Source organism: Nesoenas mayeri, assembly GCF_963082525.1.
Source record: "Nesoenas mayeri genome assembly, chromosome: 1".
Classification (NCBI taxonomy): domain Eukaryota; kingdom Metazoa; phylum Chordata; class Aves; order Columbiformes; family Columbidae; genus Nesoenas; species Nesoenas mayeri.
Genome location: NC_137541.1, coordinates 184,239,412 through 184,256,628, shown reverse-complemented (window position 1 = coordinate 184,256,628; position 17,217 = coordinate 184,239,412). Strand labels below are relative to the sequence as shown.

The following is a 17,217-nucleotide window of genomic DNA, read 5'->3' as shown; positions in this document are numbered from 1 at the left end:
CTGCCCGCGGAGCACATCGGCACTGGAGTCAACGTGCTCCAAAGCAGCACCGGCAACTGTTCCAAGCTGTGGTGTGCGCTTTGCCCCACACGTGCTGCAGTCTGCTGGCCCGTAAAACCAGCCTCTCGAGTTAAGGAAGCCGTGGAGCAGGAAATGGGCCCGAAGGCACAGGCTCCCCACAGCCCCAGCCCCTTGAGCCCAACTGATTTGGCAGCACTGACTTCACATGGCAAGATGTGTTTGTATTCCCAGTGCTCATTTGGGGAAAGAAAGGACTTGCTTCTTTCGGCACAGAGGAAAAAAAAATGGGACAAGGAGTCATTTGGAGGTTGAGTCTCTTCCTAAGGTCTTTTTCGTTTTGCTTTTTAACTATATTAACATTTGTCGTTTACTGTAACAAACCCACAGTGTGTGACAGACAATAAAAATCCCACAGTGACTTAAATGGGACTAATTATGTGAACAACAAGCTACCAATGAGAATCGTGATGCCCTCCATATGAAATGAATAAACATCAGCTTCCACCTAATATTTACTTCTTAGAATTTCAAGACTAATCCCATTTGGCATATTTTAAGGAAGTGAGCTCTTGACCCCAAATGTTTATGGGCTGTAACAGTAAATCTAATAAAAGAACGGAAGCATATTTTAAAGCTGCTCTTAAAATCAGATTGGTTTTAGGCACAGTTTTGAGAAAGACAGCGTTTCACCTCATGTTTCACGTAAAGGGGTAAGTGTGACTGATCCAGCCCATCCAGACCAATGAGTAATTTCTTGCTATGAAGACTTCTTTTAACAAGGGTTTTTGAATATCTGCTTAACCCCCTACATCTCCCAAGACAGATAACATTGTACCACATGGGTTACCTTAGTTGCATATTATACACAGTAATAAAATGTTAATGGAGCTTTATACATGAACTGCCACAAAATAAGACACCAGCAGAAAATCATGCGAAACAACAATTTCATCCCAAATTGGTTTGGAGGTAAATAAGACTTTAAATATTTCAGTTATCTGGTGCCTGCAAAACATTCAAGATCAGCAGTTCATGGCACAACATTTATTGGATATTTTTCTGTAGATAAATAAAAATGTAAAGTAGGCACAGGTCAGGTTCTATGGCCATGTTATCACTATTTATTATATTTATTGGAACCTGTTTTGTAGCCCCTGTTCTGTATGCTGCTTGGTGTAGGGACTGCTCCAGGGCTTTTGCTAAAGAAACGCTTGTGTAACCCAAAGACCATAAGTCAAGCTGCAGCTTTTCAAGTTACCTGACTGCCATGGAAGGACCCCAAAACGACTCCAAGTAAATGTAAGCTTAAACCAACTTTAATTCGGAACCGAAACCGAATGACAGAAACCAATGCAAGCAGGGGGGTTATCCAAAAATCAATCAGCACTCCAGCAACACTTAACAAACTGCAGGTTCAATATACCAGTTAGGAAAATTATTACCATACAGCCACACAAGGATGATGATCCACAGCATGCACACACTCATAAAAAGAAGAGACCTCTCTCACTCAAGGGTACCCAGAAGAAATAATTGCTTGCCCAGGGTGGGCAAGGGCTCACTCAAGGATATATCCAGAATAAAATAATCACTCATCAAAGAGAAGGCAAGGGCTCCCAATCATGGGAAGTCTCCTTAGGTGGCATCGGGCAGGGCTCTGTTCACAGACCCGCTGCTCCAAGACGACCACCCAAAGGGGGTCTTCAGCATGGGCCCCGATTTATAGCCAGGTCGGATTTGGCTGTGGGCATAGAAGCACTGAAGGGCCCTGTCTATTGACCCTCCTGCTGCCCCAGCTCGGGGGAAGTGACTGGAGTCACCATGCCCCAGGGACGGTCAGCATGGACCAAGGTGGACAGGCATGGTGTGGCAGAAAAGATTCAAAAGAGCCATCAACTGCTCTGTTGAAAGCTCCGGACCTTATTGGAGCGTGTGCAACTGCCACAGTGGTGTTCTGCCTCGGTGAAAGGGACACAAAGCTGACCCCAAAGTGTGCTTTGCAAAAAAAGTGTTAAGTGACAAGATAGCGTGCTGGCTTTTCCCTGCAGCAGTCTCTGCGGCTGAGTTCAACTGGTCGCGAGTAAATCAGGAAAAACACTCTACCAAAGCTCTCGAACAGATGAGAAAGTACTTTAGAAGCAAACGGGACTCAAAAAGTTCAGAGTTAAGGCTCACCAGCCGGGCAGGTCTGGAAGATGAGGAGAAAGGGCAATTTGTAGGGAGCAAACACCACGGACATGGGTGGAGAGACCCTGGGTTGAACAGGTGGCCAGACCCTGATGGGGTGAACCTTTTTCTTTGAGGAGTCCTGTCTCTTCTGACTTTTCCAAGAAAGAAAAATAAAAATAAATAAATAAATTTTAAAAAGAGATAGGTAAATGGGGTTCTTGTTACTTGGAGCCAGGAATAAGTGGCCAGCACTGTGCCCTTGTGGCCATGAAGGCCAATGGCGTCCTGGGGTGTATTAGAAGAGGGGTGGTTAGTAGGTCGAGAGAGGTTCTCCTTCCCCTCTACTCTGCCCTGGTGAGACCACATCTGGAATATTGTGTCCAGTTATGGGCCCCTCAGTTCCAGAAGGACAGGGAACTGCTGGAGAGGGTCCAGCGTAGGGCAACAAAGATGATTAAGGGAGTGGAGCATCTCCCTTATGAGGAAAGGCTGAGGGAGCTGGGTCTCTTTAGTTTGGAGGAGACTGACGGGTGACCTTATTAGTGTTTATAAATATGTAAAGGGTGAGTGTCACGAGGATGAAGCCAGGCTCTTCTCAGTGACAACCAGTGATAGGACATGGGGCAATGGGTGCAAACGGGAACACAGGAGGTTCCACCTAAATATGAGAAGAAACTTCTCAGTGAGGGTGCCAGACACTGGAACAGGCTGCCCAGGGGGGTTGTGGAGTCTCCTTCTCTGGAGACATTCAAAACCCGCCTGGACACCTTCCTGTGTAACCTCATCTGGGTGTTCCTGCTCCAGCAGGGGGACTGGACTGGATGATCTTTCGAGGTCCCTTCCAATCCCTGACATTCTGTGATTCTGTACATTTCCATGGAGTGCCTTCCCTCACAGCACAGTGGTGCAGGGTTCGTTGACCTGATACCACCTATCTGCCTAGCATGATCAGCAGTCTCTTTTCTATAAGTATCTATACACGAATTGTCCTTCATCTGTACATACAGATCTATGTACAAACTGTCCTTTGGGTGGCCGTGTGCTGCGGCTGCAGGCGGCCAGTGGGGCACAGCGCTGCCTCTGGCCGCCGCCACGCATGTGTTGTTTCTTGTTGTTTTTCTTTTTTTACACTGTACTCGATTTCATGGGCGCCCCGGGCCGAGGCCGCTACTCGCCATGTCCCGCCATGTCCCGCCATGTCCCGCCGCGTCCCGCCATGTCGCGCCAGGCCGGGCAGCGCGGAGGCGACACCCGCCAGCTCCGCCGCGCGGCGCCACCTCCCGCCCGCCAGGGGGCGCTGCGGAGGCTCCGCCCCTCCCCTGCCCCTCTGGCCGCCGTTGCGTCTGCGCGGCGCCGCGGGTCCGGCCAGTCATGGCCGCCTCCGTGTTCTGCTGCTTCTCCTGGTGCAGGGGCGGCGGCGCCGGACACATCCCGCTGAAGGAGATGCCGGCGGTGCATCTCGACACGCAGCGCATGGGTAAGCGGGGCGGGACCGGCTCTCCGCCCGCAGCGGGGGCGAGCGGGCGACTGCCCGGCTGGGAGGCCGCAGGCCCGGCCCCGGGGCGCGGCAGGAGGTGAGACGGGAGGGGCCGGGGTTGTGTGCCCCCGGCAGAGCTGGTTGTTTTATCATAGAATCATTTCGGTTGAAGAGACCCTCAGGATCATCGAGTCCAACCATAACCGAACTCTAGCACTAAACCATGTCCCTAAGAACCCCGTCTAAACGCCTTTTAAACATCTTCAGCGATGGTGACTCAACCACTTCCCTGGGCAGCCTGTTCCAATGCCTGACGGCCCTTTCTCTGAAGAATTTTTTTCCTAATGTCCAATCTAAACCTCCCCCGATGCAACTTACGGCCATTTCCTCTTGTCCTATCACTTGTTATTTGGGAGAAGAGACCAACGCCCTCCATGCTACAACCTCCTTTCAGGCAGTTGTAGACAGCGATCAGGTCTCCCCTCAGCCTCCTTTTCTTCAGGCTAAACAGCCCCAGTTCCCTCAGCCGCTCCTCATCAGACTTGTGCTCCAGACCCCTCACCAGCTTTGTCGCCCTTTAATGCACTGCAACTGTACTGGCCGCAGTAGGGATGTGTGCCAGCCCTTAAACTTCATCCTCCACTGAGAGGTGCTGGGCAAGTCACAGTATGTTTGGGATTGGAAGGGACCTCAAAAGATCATCCAGTCCAATCCCCCTGCTGGAGCAGGAACGCCGAGGTGAGGTCGCACAGGAACATGTCCAGGTGGGTTTTGAATGTCTCCAGAGAAGGAGACTCCACAACCTCCCTGGGCAGCCTGTTCCAGTGCTCTGTCACCCTTACTGAGAAGAAGTTTTTTCTCATATTTAGGTGGAACCTCCTGTGTTCCAGTTTGAACTCATTGCCCCTTGTCCTGTCATTGGTTGTCACCGAGAAGAGCCTGGCTCCATCCTCATGACACTCAACCTTTACATAATAAACATTAATAAGGTCACCCCTCAGTCTCCTCTTCTCCAAGCTAAAGAGACCCAGCTCCCTCAGCCTTTCCTCATGTGGAAGATGCTCCACTCCCTTAATTATCTTTGTTGCCCTGCGCTGGACTCTCTCCAGCAGTTCCCAGTCACTTTGGGGCACTTCGTTAGCTGGATTTGGCAGCTTTCAGAAAAAAAATAATTCTCACTTTGGTTTAAATTCAGTTGGAGTTCATCAGCAGAATGAGTGTTTGGAGAGGTGCCTCAGTCTCAGAGAGGTATCTCAGGGGAGGAGGCTGCCTGTGGGGACTGAAGGTCTGGGTCAGGTTGGGCAAGGGATGGGGGCTTAGAGCAGAGGCGACAAGTTAGAATCATAGAATTATTTTGGTTGGAGGAGACCCTCAGGATTATCCAGTCCAACCGTTAACCTAACTCTAGCACTAAATCACGCCCCTAAGAACCTGGTCTATATGTCTTTTAAACACCTCCAGGGATGTTGACTCCACCATTTTCTTGGGCAGCATGTTCCAATGCTTCACCACTCCCACCCTCTCCACAAAGAATTTTTCCCTAGTATTATGGTGATGAAGACACAGAAGGAGCTAAGCCATACGGTGTCTTTGTCGATACCCCTCTGTGAGCATCACCCTTAGGACAAGCATTCACAAAAACGTGCCCAGGCTTTGTTGAGAAGTAATCTGGGTCAGCTGCAGCAGTGCCGGGAACGGACCAGCAGGAGAGCAGTCTGAATGATCCAGGGTCCGGTGTTCAAGTGCAATTATTAGCCTGGTTTTATTCAGTTGTATCAGTGCACCTTGACTCTTTCCCATGTTCTTGACCATGACAGGAGTGCCTAAGATGAAGTCTTTCACTGGAGAACGAAAGCTTAGTAGAGGATGGGCATGCATGGCAGACATGATTCTAATTAAATGATTTTTTCAGAAAATAATAAAACACCTTGCAATTCCACCCAACATTTCTACCCTATGTGCCTTGCCTTTTCCTTGCAGTGTATAAAGACCAGAGTACAGGGCTTTGGTCTTACAGTGAACCCTTTCTGACTAAATTGTAAGTTATACTTCTGAAGTGGCTGAGCAAAGGTTGTAATCAGCATGGTGCCGTAAAACACAAGAGGTGAAATTAGAGCAGCGTATAGATTTTAAATAAATAAATCCTGGTTGAAAGATGAACTAGCCTATCAACAGCCTTCCTTTTCTTACTTCAAAGTGTCGTCCATCATCATAATTCTCATAGATTAATTAAGCTCTTACTTGGGGCAGAAAGAACAAAAACTGTTCTCAGTGTTTAGGGGTTTTAAGGGCTACTTCCAGACTTCTAAAAATATTTTGAAGTTTTGTGGGTTTTTTTCTTCTTCCAGGAACGGATGTTGTTATTGTGAAAAATGGCAGAAGAATATGTGGCACAGGAGGCTGCTTAGCCAATGCACCTTTGCATCAGAACAAGAGCTATTTTGAGTTCAAAGTCCAGTCCACAGGTTAGTTAGCAAAAATGTACAACTTTAAACTTGGAAGGTATGTCAGATTGCCTGCTGGAAGTCATATCTCAAATACTGAGCACATGCATCTTTCTAGTTGCATCCTTGAACTTGTGACCATTGGAGAATTTTATAAGTTGTCATTGTGTAAAAGCAAATTTCTTTTTGTTTTTTTTCATTATGGCTCTGAAATATTGAAAAGAATGTTAAGTATATTGCTGAAGGAGTGCAAATACTGAAACACCATATGCTTTTGTACGCTGTTATATGCATGTTTTTCAGTTAGCGTATTTTGGAAATGTTTTTTGGTAAATAAGTGCTTATGGCCACATAAAACACTGTAGCTATTAAGTATTTTTTAAAACAGTGCAGTTTATCCAGCAGTATTTGTAGCTATTTGAAGCTATAGCTTCATTTGCTTTTAACATGCACTTAGCTTGCCTGAGCAAGGGTAACACTCCTTGTGCTACATTTTGCTCTTTGAATCAAATGTGCAGCACTTATTCCAACACTGCCTTATCAAGAGGAGCCTTTCAGCACCCTGTTTCTGTATTTGTTTTGCACAGATCTGATGCAAGGCAGCTGAAAGTGGATGAAACTTGGAAGCCGTGTGCTTTTACTAATACAGTCAGCTTCACTAGTACAGAGTGCACTCCAGGCTTGCCTGTATTCTAACATTAAAAATCAGCCTGTATTTTTTAAAAAAAACAGACATTGTAAAAATGAAGCTGCTCTTTCCCTAAGTGTGTAGGGGGAGGGAAGAAGAAGGGATGTGTTAGTCCAGAGACAGGCCTTATGATACCAGCTGGAGCTTGAACCCGGCGCTTTTTGGGTAAGGGTCATTCACATTCGGTTGGGTTGAAGTACAGGCAGCAGGAACACACATCTGTCCAAAACACCTTGCAGTCAAACCATTTGTTTAGTTTTAAAGTGCATGTAAACCCCAGATCAGTCTTAACATGGCAATTTTAATACACTTTCTGTTGGGGGAAGAATCCACGGCAGATGTTGTTCATATATGGTCATTATTTACACAGATACAGTGTCCAGCTGCTTATACTTGAGAAACACAGGAAATAAACTCTCCTGATCCCTATGAGCCATGTCTGCTCTATTCCTGTGCCCCAAGGAAGGAGAACTGTAGATCACTTCACTTAAAACTTCAATTTTCTGAAGTGTCCCTATGCAATCTATTATGGATCATCTGTGGAGCCACCCTGACTATTGGAAGGTTTTCTGAAGTCTAATCAGAATCTTGTTCACACTCTCATCCTTTTCATTCTGGGCATATAAGTCATAGAATAAATTGTTCTGCAATTTTGTCTTTTGAAACTTATTCTATCTTTGCCTCATTTCAGTCTTCTGTAGATTAAACAGTCCAAAGGTGGTTTTTTTTTCATTGTCTCCTTATAGAATCATAGAACTATTTTACTTGAAAAAACATTTAAGATCATCTAGTCCAACCACTGACCTAACACTGTCATTAAGCCATGTCCCTGAGAACCTCATCTATGCATCTTTTAAACACCTCCAGGGATGGTGACTCAATCACTTTCCTGGGCAGCCTGTTCCAATGCCTGACAACCCTTTCTGTAGAGAAGTTTTTCCTAATAGCCAGTCTAAACCTCCCCTGATGCAACATTTCCCCTTGTCCTGTCACGTGTTACTCGGGAGAAGAGACCAACACCCTCTATGCTACAACCTCCTTTCAGGTAGTTGTAGACAGTGATCAGGTCTCCCCTCAGCCTCCTTTTCTCCAGGCTGAACAGCCCCAGTTCCCTCAGCCTCTTCTCATCAGACTTGTGCTCCAGACCCCTCACCAGCCTCATTGCCCTTCTCTGCACTCTCTCCAGCACCTCAATGTCTTTCCTGTAGTGAGGGGCCCAAAACTGAACACAGAATTCGAGGTGCAGCCTCGCCAGTGCTGAGTACAGAGGTTAGATGATATAGCTGTAGATGATGTTTTTATACTTTTGATCAGTTTAGTTGTTTCTTCTAGAATATCTCTAATTGACCTAATTTGTCTTGAGGTATGATGCTTCAAATGAATAATCTGCTCCAGCTACAGTATCAGGAGATGTCCTTCATCTGTGCATACAGTATGTCTATTTTATATGTACCATACATCCAGAAGATTTTCAGAACGGTAGGGCACAGACTCACAATCAGCATGTGGTCTGTGGTAACTCCCTGTGAACTGGTTTCCAAGCCACAACTGTATTTATGCCACTTGCTATTCCTGCTTACCTGCTGTTCTTCGTAGTTCAGACAAAGCAAATGCATTTCCCTTATTTCAGACCTCTTAACCAATTTGTCAGGATCATTTAGAACTTGAGGGGCCTCTGAAGAGCTTGCAGTCTTGTCAGTTGGTATTGGCAGCACATTTAATAAGCACATTGTAACATTATCCAAGTCGCTAATGTGAATACAGAACAGGATCTGACCTTGTGCATTCAATGCAAAACCTCAAACCCCACTTGGGTCTTCTTTTTTGATTTGACAGGATGCTACTGATGAATAGTCCTGGAATACAGTTTTCTAACCAGTTGTGCATCCATATTGTAACTGTCTAGACCGTGTTTTCATAATTTGACTGTTTCAATGTTGTATGAGCTTCAAAAATGTTAGTAAATCAAGATCTGTCATATTTACAATTTCTTCTTTTTCTCCAAGACTAGTCTAACCAGTTGAAAAGGAAATTGTGTTGTTCACAAATCCATGCTAGTTGGATCTGGTTTTTACATCCTTCTACAGTCTCAGTTTGTCTTCAATATTTTTCTGGGAATAAAAGTTAAGCTAAGTAGTTGCAATTCTATTAATCCTTCTTTTTCAGGGTACATGTTGTTTATCTTCAGTCTCTTGTGGCTGCTTGTATTTGATCCATCTGGGATGGAATTAATTTTCTTCATAACGGCTCCTATGGTGCTGTGTTTTAAATTTGTGATGAAAACAATACTAATAACAAACTAATGTTTTAGCTGTTGCTGAGCAGTGTTCACACAGCACCAGGGCCTTCTCTGTTTCTCACTCTGCCCCTCCAGTGAATACGACTGGGGGTGCGCCAGAGGCTGGGAGGGGACGCAACCAGGCAGATGACCTGAACTAACAAAAGAGATATTCCATGCCACATAATGTCATGCTCAGCAACAAAAGAAAGAGGAGGGGGTTTGGGGAGGTTACCCATCTTCTGCTCAGGAATTGACTGGGCATCCTACCCGTGAGAAGTAGTGAGTGATTGCCATTACATCACTTTGCTTTGTTTTGTTTTCTTTCTTCCACTTCTCCATTGCTTATTAAACAATTTTTGTCTTTACCCACAAGATTTCTTGGTTTTATTCTTCTTTTCCGCTTCCTCTGTCCCACTGGGGGCTGTGGAGGGAAGTGATTGAGTGAGTGGCTGAGCAGTGCTCAGCTGCCTACTGGGGCTAACCCACGATAGACCTGGTATTTCCAAGAGAGATTTACTGGTAGTCCCACTGTGGCACTAGTTAAAACCACATTCTTTATGCTGTCCTGCTTCAGTCAGGTAGTCTTCAAAATAATGTTTTTTCTTACCATGTTAATGTCACGTTTTAGGGATTTGGGGTATTGGAGTTGCAACCCAGAAAGCAAACTTGAATCAAATTCCACTTGGTCGAGATGTCCATAGCCTGGTGATGAGGAATGATGGAGCTCTCTACTATAACAATGAGGAGAAAAATAGACTACCAGCAAACAGCCTTCCTCAGGAGGGCGATGTGGTGGTGAGTTTCTTAAGGCTTTTTATTTCCCCAGCTGTTCCCAGATTTACAGCTCATATTTACAGCTCTGTGGTCAGACTGATGGTTTCAGTCAAATTCTTCGTTCTGCATCTCCTAGTTTGGAAAGTGCTGATTCAGACTCCTGTTGTGTTTGAACCGATGAGCAGCCCGGATGTCTGTGGCCTTCATTCCCATCATTGATACGTTTCTGGATGAGGAGCAGACTTTACTGGTGTTTGAAAAGTGGCCTCTAATGCTCTGTTGAAGTCTGGTTGTAGTATCTGCCTGACAGGTAACTCCCATCACAAGGATCCTTGTTGTTTGAGATGGGACCTTCCTGAACAAATAATGTGCTGGAATGCGTTACATAGCTACACACCATGCCCAGCTGAACTCAAGATCCTGTAGCTCACTGGTTAATGATTAGAAGGACAGAGCTGAGCAGAGATAGGTCCTGGGTGATAGATGAACTACATTTTTGGCCAAACTTTTGTAGGGAAAGAGAGATATTAACTGGAGAGGGAATCGTGCTTACTGAGAAAATTATTAAGAATGAGAGAGAATGGAGAATTTAAGATTTTTTTGTGCCTTACTGTTCCAGGTTTCTCAACACATCTTTAAGTGACTTTGTTCAAAGGATTGTGTTTTATTGCTGTCTTTTTCTCAATGTCCTGTTAGAGTTTTATTTTCAAAAATACATGGTAACAATGCAATGAAATTCAGACCGTTTCTCACCACTACTTTTTCTTGCTGGGTAACTTTGCCTCTGTATAGCTGTGGTTAGAAATTTCTTATTAAGAAAGATCAACGCTTCCAACCTTTACCCTCAGATACTATTATTATTCTTTTAATTTCCTTCTGAAATTGTTTCTTTGAAGGGTTGCAGACTGTTTCAGGGTTGGGTCAAGCTATGTAGTCTGAACAGCTTCAGGTAATCACAAAAAAGTAGCTGACAGGTTACTGCTAACTCACCAGTTTTAATAATTTCAGTTTATTCTGTCATGAAAATAGATTCCTGAAGTACTGAATGAACAACACAAGTTGCTACACTCAGCCATACCAAAACAGTGAGAAAAATCATTAGCTAACAAATGAGTAATTTATTACCTTGTTAGTGTTTCCTTTCTGCTCTGTAGTCAACCTATTTATAGCATTGTGTATGAACCCATGGACTGTTGCTGCTGGCAGAGTAAATGAGCCGAGAGAGGATTCTGTATGGAACTATGGACAGATAAACTTAATTCATAGCATCAGTATTTATTATTTCCATGAGGAGATATAAACAAGAAGACTGCAAACTGCTTAATATTAAAAATAATTGAAAATTTTGTGTTACTTGAACACAGTGAAGAATAATTTCAAAATTTGTTCTGTAAATGTAGTAAGATGCAGTGTGTGCTACTGTGCTGCATCCAAATTGAATGAGCATTAAGGAATCCTGAGTATTTGAAAATACAGATGTTACTGGTCATTTATTAACTTCTAGTCCTTTGCAGGAATATTTCAAGTGAGGTTTTCTAGGATGTTGTGGTTTGCACAATGGTGTTAAAATTTGCCTGTGGCTAAGAAAGCCAAATTAAGTAGCAGTCTTATATGTATAAACTTGTTGACGCTTTTTTTTTGTTAATTTTCTGTACTTCATAGGGCATTACATATGACCATGTAGAATTAAATGTATATTTAAATGGGAAGAACATGCATTGTCCAGCTTCAGGAATCCGAGGGACTGTCTATCCAGTGGTCTATGGTAAGTCAGAGATTTTCAAACTGTTTCACAAGTATAGACAATATTTTTATACCAAGTCTGTCTTGTAAGCTGTGCATTCTTCTTCTCACTTAGATGGAACACACATCCATCATTTCTTTTTGGCAGCTACAACATTAGATTGCATGAAAATACAAAACTAGGAAAATACGAAAGTATATTTTCACCTCATTTTTAATGCTGCTTACCACCTAGAAAATATACCACCATTTACTGACTACTTACAGTCTCTACTTGCAACAAACTGGGGAGTTTCTGCACTTAGTCTAAAAATTGCCAGATAAAAAAAACTGTGAAGCAGATGAAAAAAAAGAAAAACAGCAAATTCAAACTAATGTAGACTTGAGGACTAATCTGGTTTATCTCTGAAACTTGCTATTTATGGCTATTAATTTCATACACTCCATGCATGTTAAATATGTGTTAAATATTGATACTGAATTGCTGTTTGTGTTTTCTTTTGGAGATAAAAACTTTAATGCAGTACTAGTATAGCTGCTTGCTTTATCATGCTACAGCTCTTTGCTGCTTTACCAAATAGATGCCCAATTCTGAAATCCAACAATTGGTGAGTGAATTGTGGCTGTTTGCCAGCAACCATCAATACAACACAGCAGTTTTGAACAAGAAACAAACACCATATCCAATTAATCCCTGCACAGGCAGTTTAGGAAAGAATTTATGAATTATTGAAGCTGGAATTTGGCCAAGACATGTGTTAACAATTTGCTCTTCCGAAACTTGGCGGTGGTTTTGTAGTTCCCGAGTAGTCAGAATTCTGTTTCACATCTCATGGGAAGGGCAGCACATCCCTTGGCTCAGTGCATAATCAGCGCTGCACTCTGGGTTGCCTTGTAACTTCGAGCAAGTGATAACTGTTTGTTGGATTCCCTGTATGACACCTACAACCATCTCCAGTTTATCTTTATTCCTGTGTGAGCTTCATCTGAGGAACAGCCTCTTCCAAAACGGTTTCACTCTTCAAGGTACCATCAGCTATGTGATGTGGATAATTTTTTCATTTCTTGGTTGGTTCCTAATGAACTTTTGGCACATTCCCATTTATATCTTGATACATTTGTAACATTGAATTTATGAACAGGAAGAAAACATTCTAGATGTGTAGTAGAGCCTTTGAAGTCTCTAAAATGTAGCTGACAAATGGTATCTTTCTGAGCTGTGAGAGTGGAGATTGTTTTAGATGTTCATTTTGTGATGTGTCCTCAAGCCACGTGATGGCGCTGCTAAAATGTGCAAAGGCTTGGCAGGCGGTGAAACAGATAATTGTGTGATAATTGAATGTTGCACCTTCCACGCATTTTGGAAATGCTGTTACATAGAGTGGAGAATGCAGGTCGCTTTCAGAAAGCATTTGGTGGCATGCTAGCCTGCTGTAAATTGTCTCTTTCTCTAGCTGAGGCAGTTCTGGGCCTGGTGAATGCAATGACCTTTTGTTGCCGGGCTCTTACTATTACTTTCCACAAGTGGACATAATTTTCTGATAATTATGATGTTTTATACATATACGACTGAGGCCTGTAAATTGCTTTTTCATGGTACTTACTTGGTATAAACTTGAAATATAATTGTCCTTAATTTAATGTGAACTTCCTCTAGTCATGGGAAAGGATTTGACCATAGAGAAGAGAGTTTCTTACACATTTACCCTAGCTGTAATTCAGACTAGAACTATAGGTATATTTTTAGAAGAAACATGATAGAGGAGGAAAACATAGTGTCCAGTCTGAGAACGTAAAACAGAAATTGAACTTGGAGATTGTTCCCCTCAGCGGCTGTACCTCAGACACTTTTGTGTAAGTGCTATAGAACCGTATAAATATTCTGCTAGGAGTTTTAACTGAGCCTAGGAGGGACAAATCCCAGCCTTGGCTGGGAGTTAGTGCTTGTAACGCTCCCAGTGAAATCAGGTAGCATTCTCATTGACTTCACCAAAGACCATTACTGATTAAATAGCAGAAGTATATGTGTAGCACTTTGGCAAATGCATTGAAGTTTCTTTTGATTGTATATATGTCATGGATGTATTGGAGAATGATCTCCATGGTTTGAGCATAGTATATAATCTAGTAAGGTAGTGTAACAGAGGATCAAACTGTAAGTGTTCCTTCTCTAATTCCTTCTGTGTGCTTTTCTTCTGCAGTTGATGACAGTGCAATTCTGGATTGTCAGTTCAGTGAATTTTATCATACACCTCCGCCAGGGTTTGAAAAGATCCTCTTCGAGCAGCAAATCTTCTGAATGTCTTCATACTGAAAATTTGCACCCTGCACTGTTACAAAAGCATTGTCATCTTAAATAAAGCTTCACGTAACTTCTAGGAAACATATCTGTATTTTTAGTAAGTACTTGTGACTGTTGTCTGCAGAATTAATGTTAACTGCAACACCAGGTAACTGTGTTGCAAATACAGGATTTCTGGCAATGTTTTGTGGTTGAAAATGAGTGTTTGGGGGCACGTTTTTTCTCCGATTTGTACTTGATGCATAAGGAGACTAAGGGATATTATTGACATCAGTATTACATTCAGTATTTTGAATGAACTGGCACTCTGTAAAGCCGATAGTTCTTATGCATATGATAGCTATGGAGATGGATAGTTTTCACAATTTTTTTCCCCAGCTTTTTTCACATGGAAGTTATGTACTTCGTTTAAAGGAAGCACTGTGTTTCTAGTCTGTGATTTGGAGTTGCGATGTCCCAGTTGTGCACAATAACTAATGATACGATGACATAACTAGCATCTAGGTAAGTTTTGGGCTTTTTTGCAAGGTGTAATTTAATCTCTTCTCTCAATATAACATCTGTTTCTCCTAGCTTTTCATTTGCTTTTACTGTGACAAATAATAGGACACTTTCTAGTCATACTTTTTTGTTGAACTTGAAAAGTAAACCTGAGCACTGCCTGTGTTTTTGAGGACCACCTTGCTCTGTTACTGTGATAGGAGAGTAAGTACTCAACTTGGGTGTGCAAAGAGCTGGGTGAAGGGTATGAGATGTTATGGTGAAGCCTTACATTTAAACTGTAAATTAGATTATTCTTTTATGGAATATTGTATTTAATTTCTTTGTGAATCATTTATAAGTGATTAATGGCTAAGACATTGTTCTAAAATGTGATGCCCTTGAATATAAATTGTGAGATGCTTTTTTCCCATCTTGTCATATATTGAATATACTTCCTAGAAAAATTTTTATTGTAAAGAAAATCTTCATACTGGATGTTTGGTTTTTTTGTTGTTTTGGCTCTTCCTGGGTTAATGCATTTGCATAAATGAATTATTTTATTTAAATATTTTTAAAAATTATCTGAGATTTTCAAATACAAACAGCCTTCTCAAAGCCTTTCACCTTATGATTTTCTGCATCTGTCTTTTCATTCCTAGTGGCCCGTGTTTTCCTTGCTTGTAGCCTTGCTATTACATGACAGTGTTGGGTAGAACTTTTCAACCTGAAAGGAACTATGCCCTTGTGTCACCAGGATGGTATAAAGCTCGGGAGATCTGAGTGCAGTTTTACAGTCTCCCCTTGAAATCCGCTCTGCTTTCCTGTGATCAGATACATCATCTTAAGTTATACAAAACATTTGTATGTTTAATTTCAGTTTCCCCAGTAGATGTGGGAGCAGCTGTCCCTGCAAGGGCAGAGGCTTCCACACAAACTGAGCTTCAGGTGGCTGATGCAGCCCTCCAAGTTCCAGGTTGCAGGGAGTGCCTGGGACTGCTCCTTGAGGCCAAGAGAGATGAACAAAAGAACTCCAAGCCAAACTCAAACACAAAAAGGAAGCATACAGAGGGTAGAAGCAAATACAGGTATCATGGGAGGAATACAGAGGTGTTGAGCATCCAGGGACAAAGTTGAAAGTTAAAGCACAAATGAGATTGAATTTGGCTCAGGATGTCAAAAATTACAAGAAGAGCTTCTGTAAGTACATAGAAGACAAAAGGATGACTAGGGAAAATGTGCACCCACTGGTCAGTGAGGTGGGAGACCCAGTGACACAGGCCATGGAAAAGACTGAGGTACCAAATACCTTCTCTACCTCAGCCTTTACTAGCAAGATGAGACTTCAGGAATCCCAGAGGCCAGGGGGAAGGTCAGAGCAAGGAAGATGTACCCTTGGTGGAGAAGGATCAGGTCAGAGAATACTTAAACAAACTGAACATCTGGAAGTTCATGGGCCCTGATGGGATGCACTCGTGTGCTGATGTCATTGTGGTGCCACTCTTGGATAATCTTTGATCAGTTGTGGTTGGGAGAAACACCTGAAGACTAGAGGAAAGCAAATGTCACTGCTATTTTCAAGAAGGGTGAGAAGGAGCACCCAGTGACCTACAGGCCAGTCACCTTGATCACTGGGAAGGTGATGGAGCAGCTAATCCTGGAAAACAATTCCAGGCACATTAAGGACAAATAAATATCAGTAATCAGCATGACTTCATCAAGGGGAAGTTGTGCTTGGCCAACTTGATAAACTTCTGTGATGAAGTGACTGACCTGTTAGATGAGGGGAGAGCAGTGGATATTATCTATCTGGACTTTATTAAGACCTTTTTATACTGTCTCCCATAAGATCCTTATAGACAAGCTGTTGATGTGTGGGCTGGGTAAGCGGACAGTGAGGTCGATTGGAAACTGGCTGAATGGCTAAGCCCAGAGGTTGGTGATCAGTGGCATGAAGTAGTGTTGGAGGCCCTTAACTAGTGGTATACCCCAGGGGTAAATACTGAGTCCAGTCCTGTTCAACATCTTCATGAATGATCTGTATGATGAAGCAGAAGGTACCCTCAGCAAGTTTGCAGATGACACCAAACCAGGAGGAGTGGCTGACAGACCAGAGGGTTGTGCTGCCATTCAGAGGGACCACAACAGCCTGGAGAAATGGGCTGACAGGGACATCATAGAGTTCAATGAGGAAAAGTGCAGTCCTGCACCTGGTAGGAACAACGCGAGGCACCAGTACATGGCGGGGGCCAACCAGCTGGAAAGCAGCTTGGCAGGAAAGATCCTGGTGGGCACCAGGTTAAACATGACTTAGCAACATGCCCTTACAGAAAAGAAAGTGAATGGGATCATGGGCTGCATTGGACAAAATATGGACAGCAGGTTGAGGGAGGTGATCCTTCCCTTCTGCTCTACCTGGAGTGCTGTGTCCTGTGCTGGGCTGCTCAGTACAAGAGAGACATGGACATGCTGGAGAGAGTCTAAAGAAGGGCCATGAAGGTGATGAAGGGACTGGAGCGTCTTTCCTGTGAAGAAAGGTTGGGAGAGCTGGGACTGTTCAGCAGAGAAGGCTCAGGGGGGATCTGATCAATGTATACACACACCTGAGGGGAGGCTGCAAAGAGGACGGAGCCAGGCCTTTCCAGTGGTGCCCAGTGACAGGACCAGGGGTAATGGGCACAAACTGACACATAGGAGGTTCCCTCTAAACATGAGGAAAAACTTTTTTACTGTGAGGTTGCCCAAGCATCGACCCGTGTTGCTCAGGGAGGTTGTGAAGTCTGCATCTTTGGAGATTTCAAAAACTGTCTGGACATGGTTCTGGGCAACAGGCTCTAG

General features: G+C 43.4%; 1 protein-coding gene across 3 annotated transcripts; it reads left to right on the top strand.

Moving 5' to 3' along the window:
* Positions 1 to 3,549: 3,549 nt before the first annotated feature.
* On the top strand, positions 3,550 to 15,010 carry SPRYD7 (SPRY domain containing 7; the record flags this gene model as incomplete). Of its 3 annotated transcripts, XR_013923586.1 has the most annotated exons (6): positions 3,550 to 3,667; positions 6,016 to 6,132; positions 9,709 to 9,875; positions 11,517 to 11,619; positions 13,799 to 13,996; positions 14,278 to 15,010. XR_013923586.1 is itself a non-coding variant. In XM_080363448.1 (5 exons), the coding sequence occupies 5 exons, from the start codon at positions 3,562 to 3,564 to the stop codon at positions 13,894 to 13,896; spliced, it is 591 nt and encodes a 196-aa protein (XP_080219574.1). In that variant the 3' UTR covers positions 13,897 to 15,010. The 3 variants fall into 3 exon arrangements, 2 of the variants coding, with proteins under 2 accessions (XP_080219574.1, XP_080219575.1); XM_080363448.1 differs by having other exon boundaries at positions 13,799 to 15,010; XM_080363449.1 differs by lacking the exon at positions 6,016 to 6,132 and having other exon boundaries at positions 3,562 to 3,667; positions 13,799 to 15,010.
* Between the last annotated feature and the right edge of the window lie 2,207 nt (positions 15,011 to 17,217).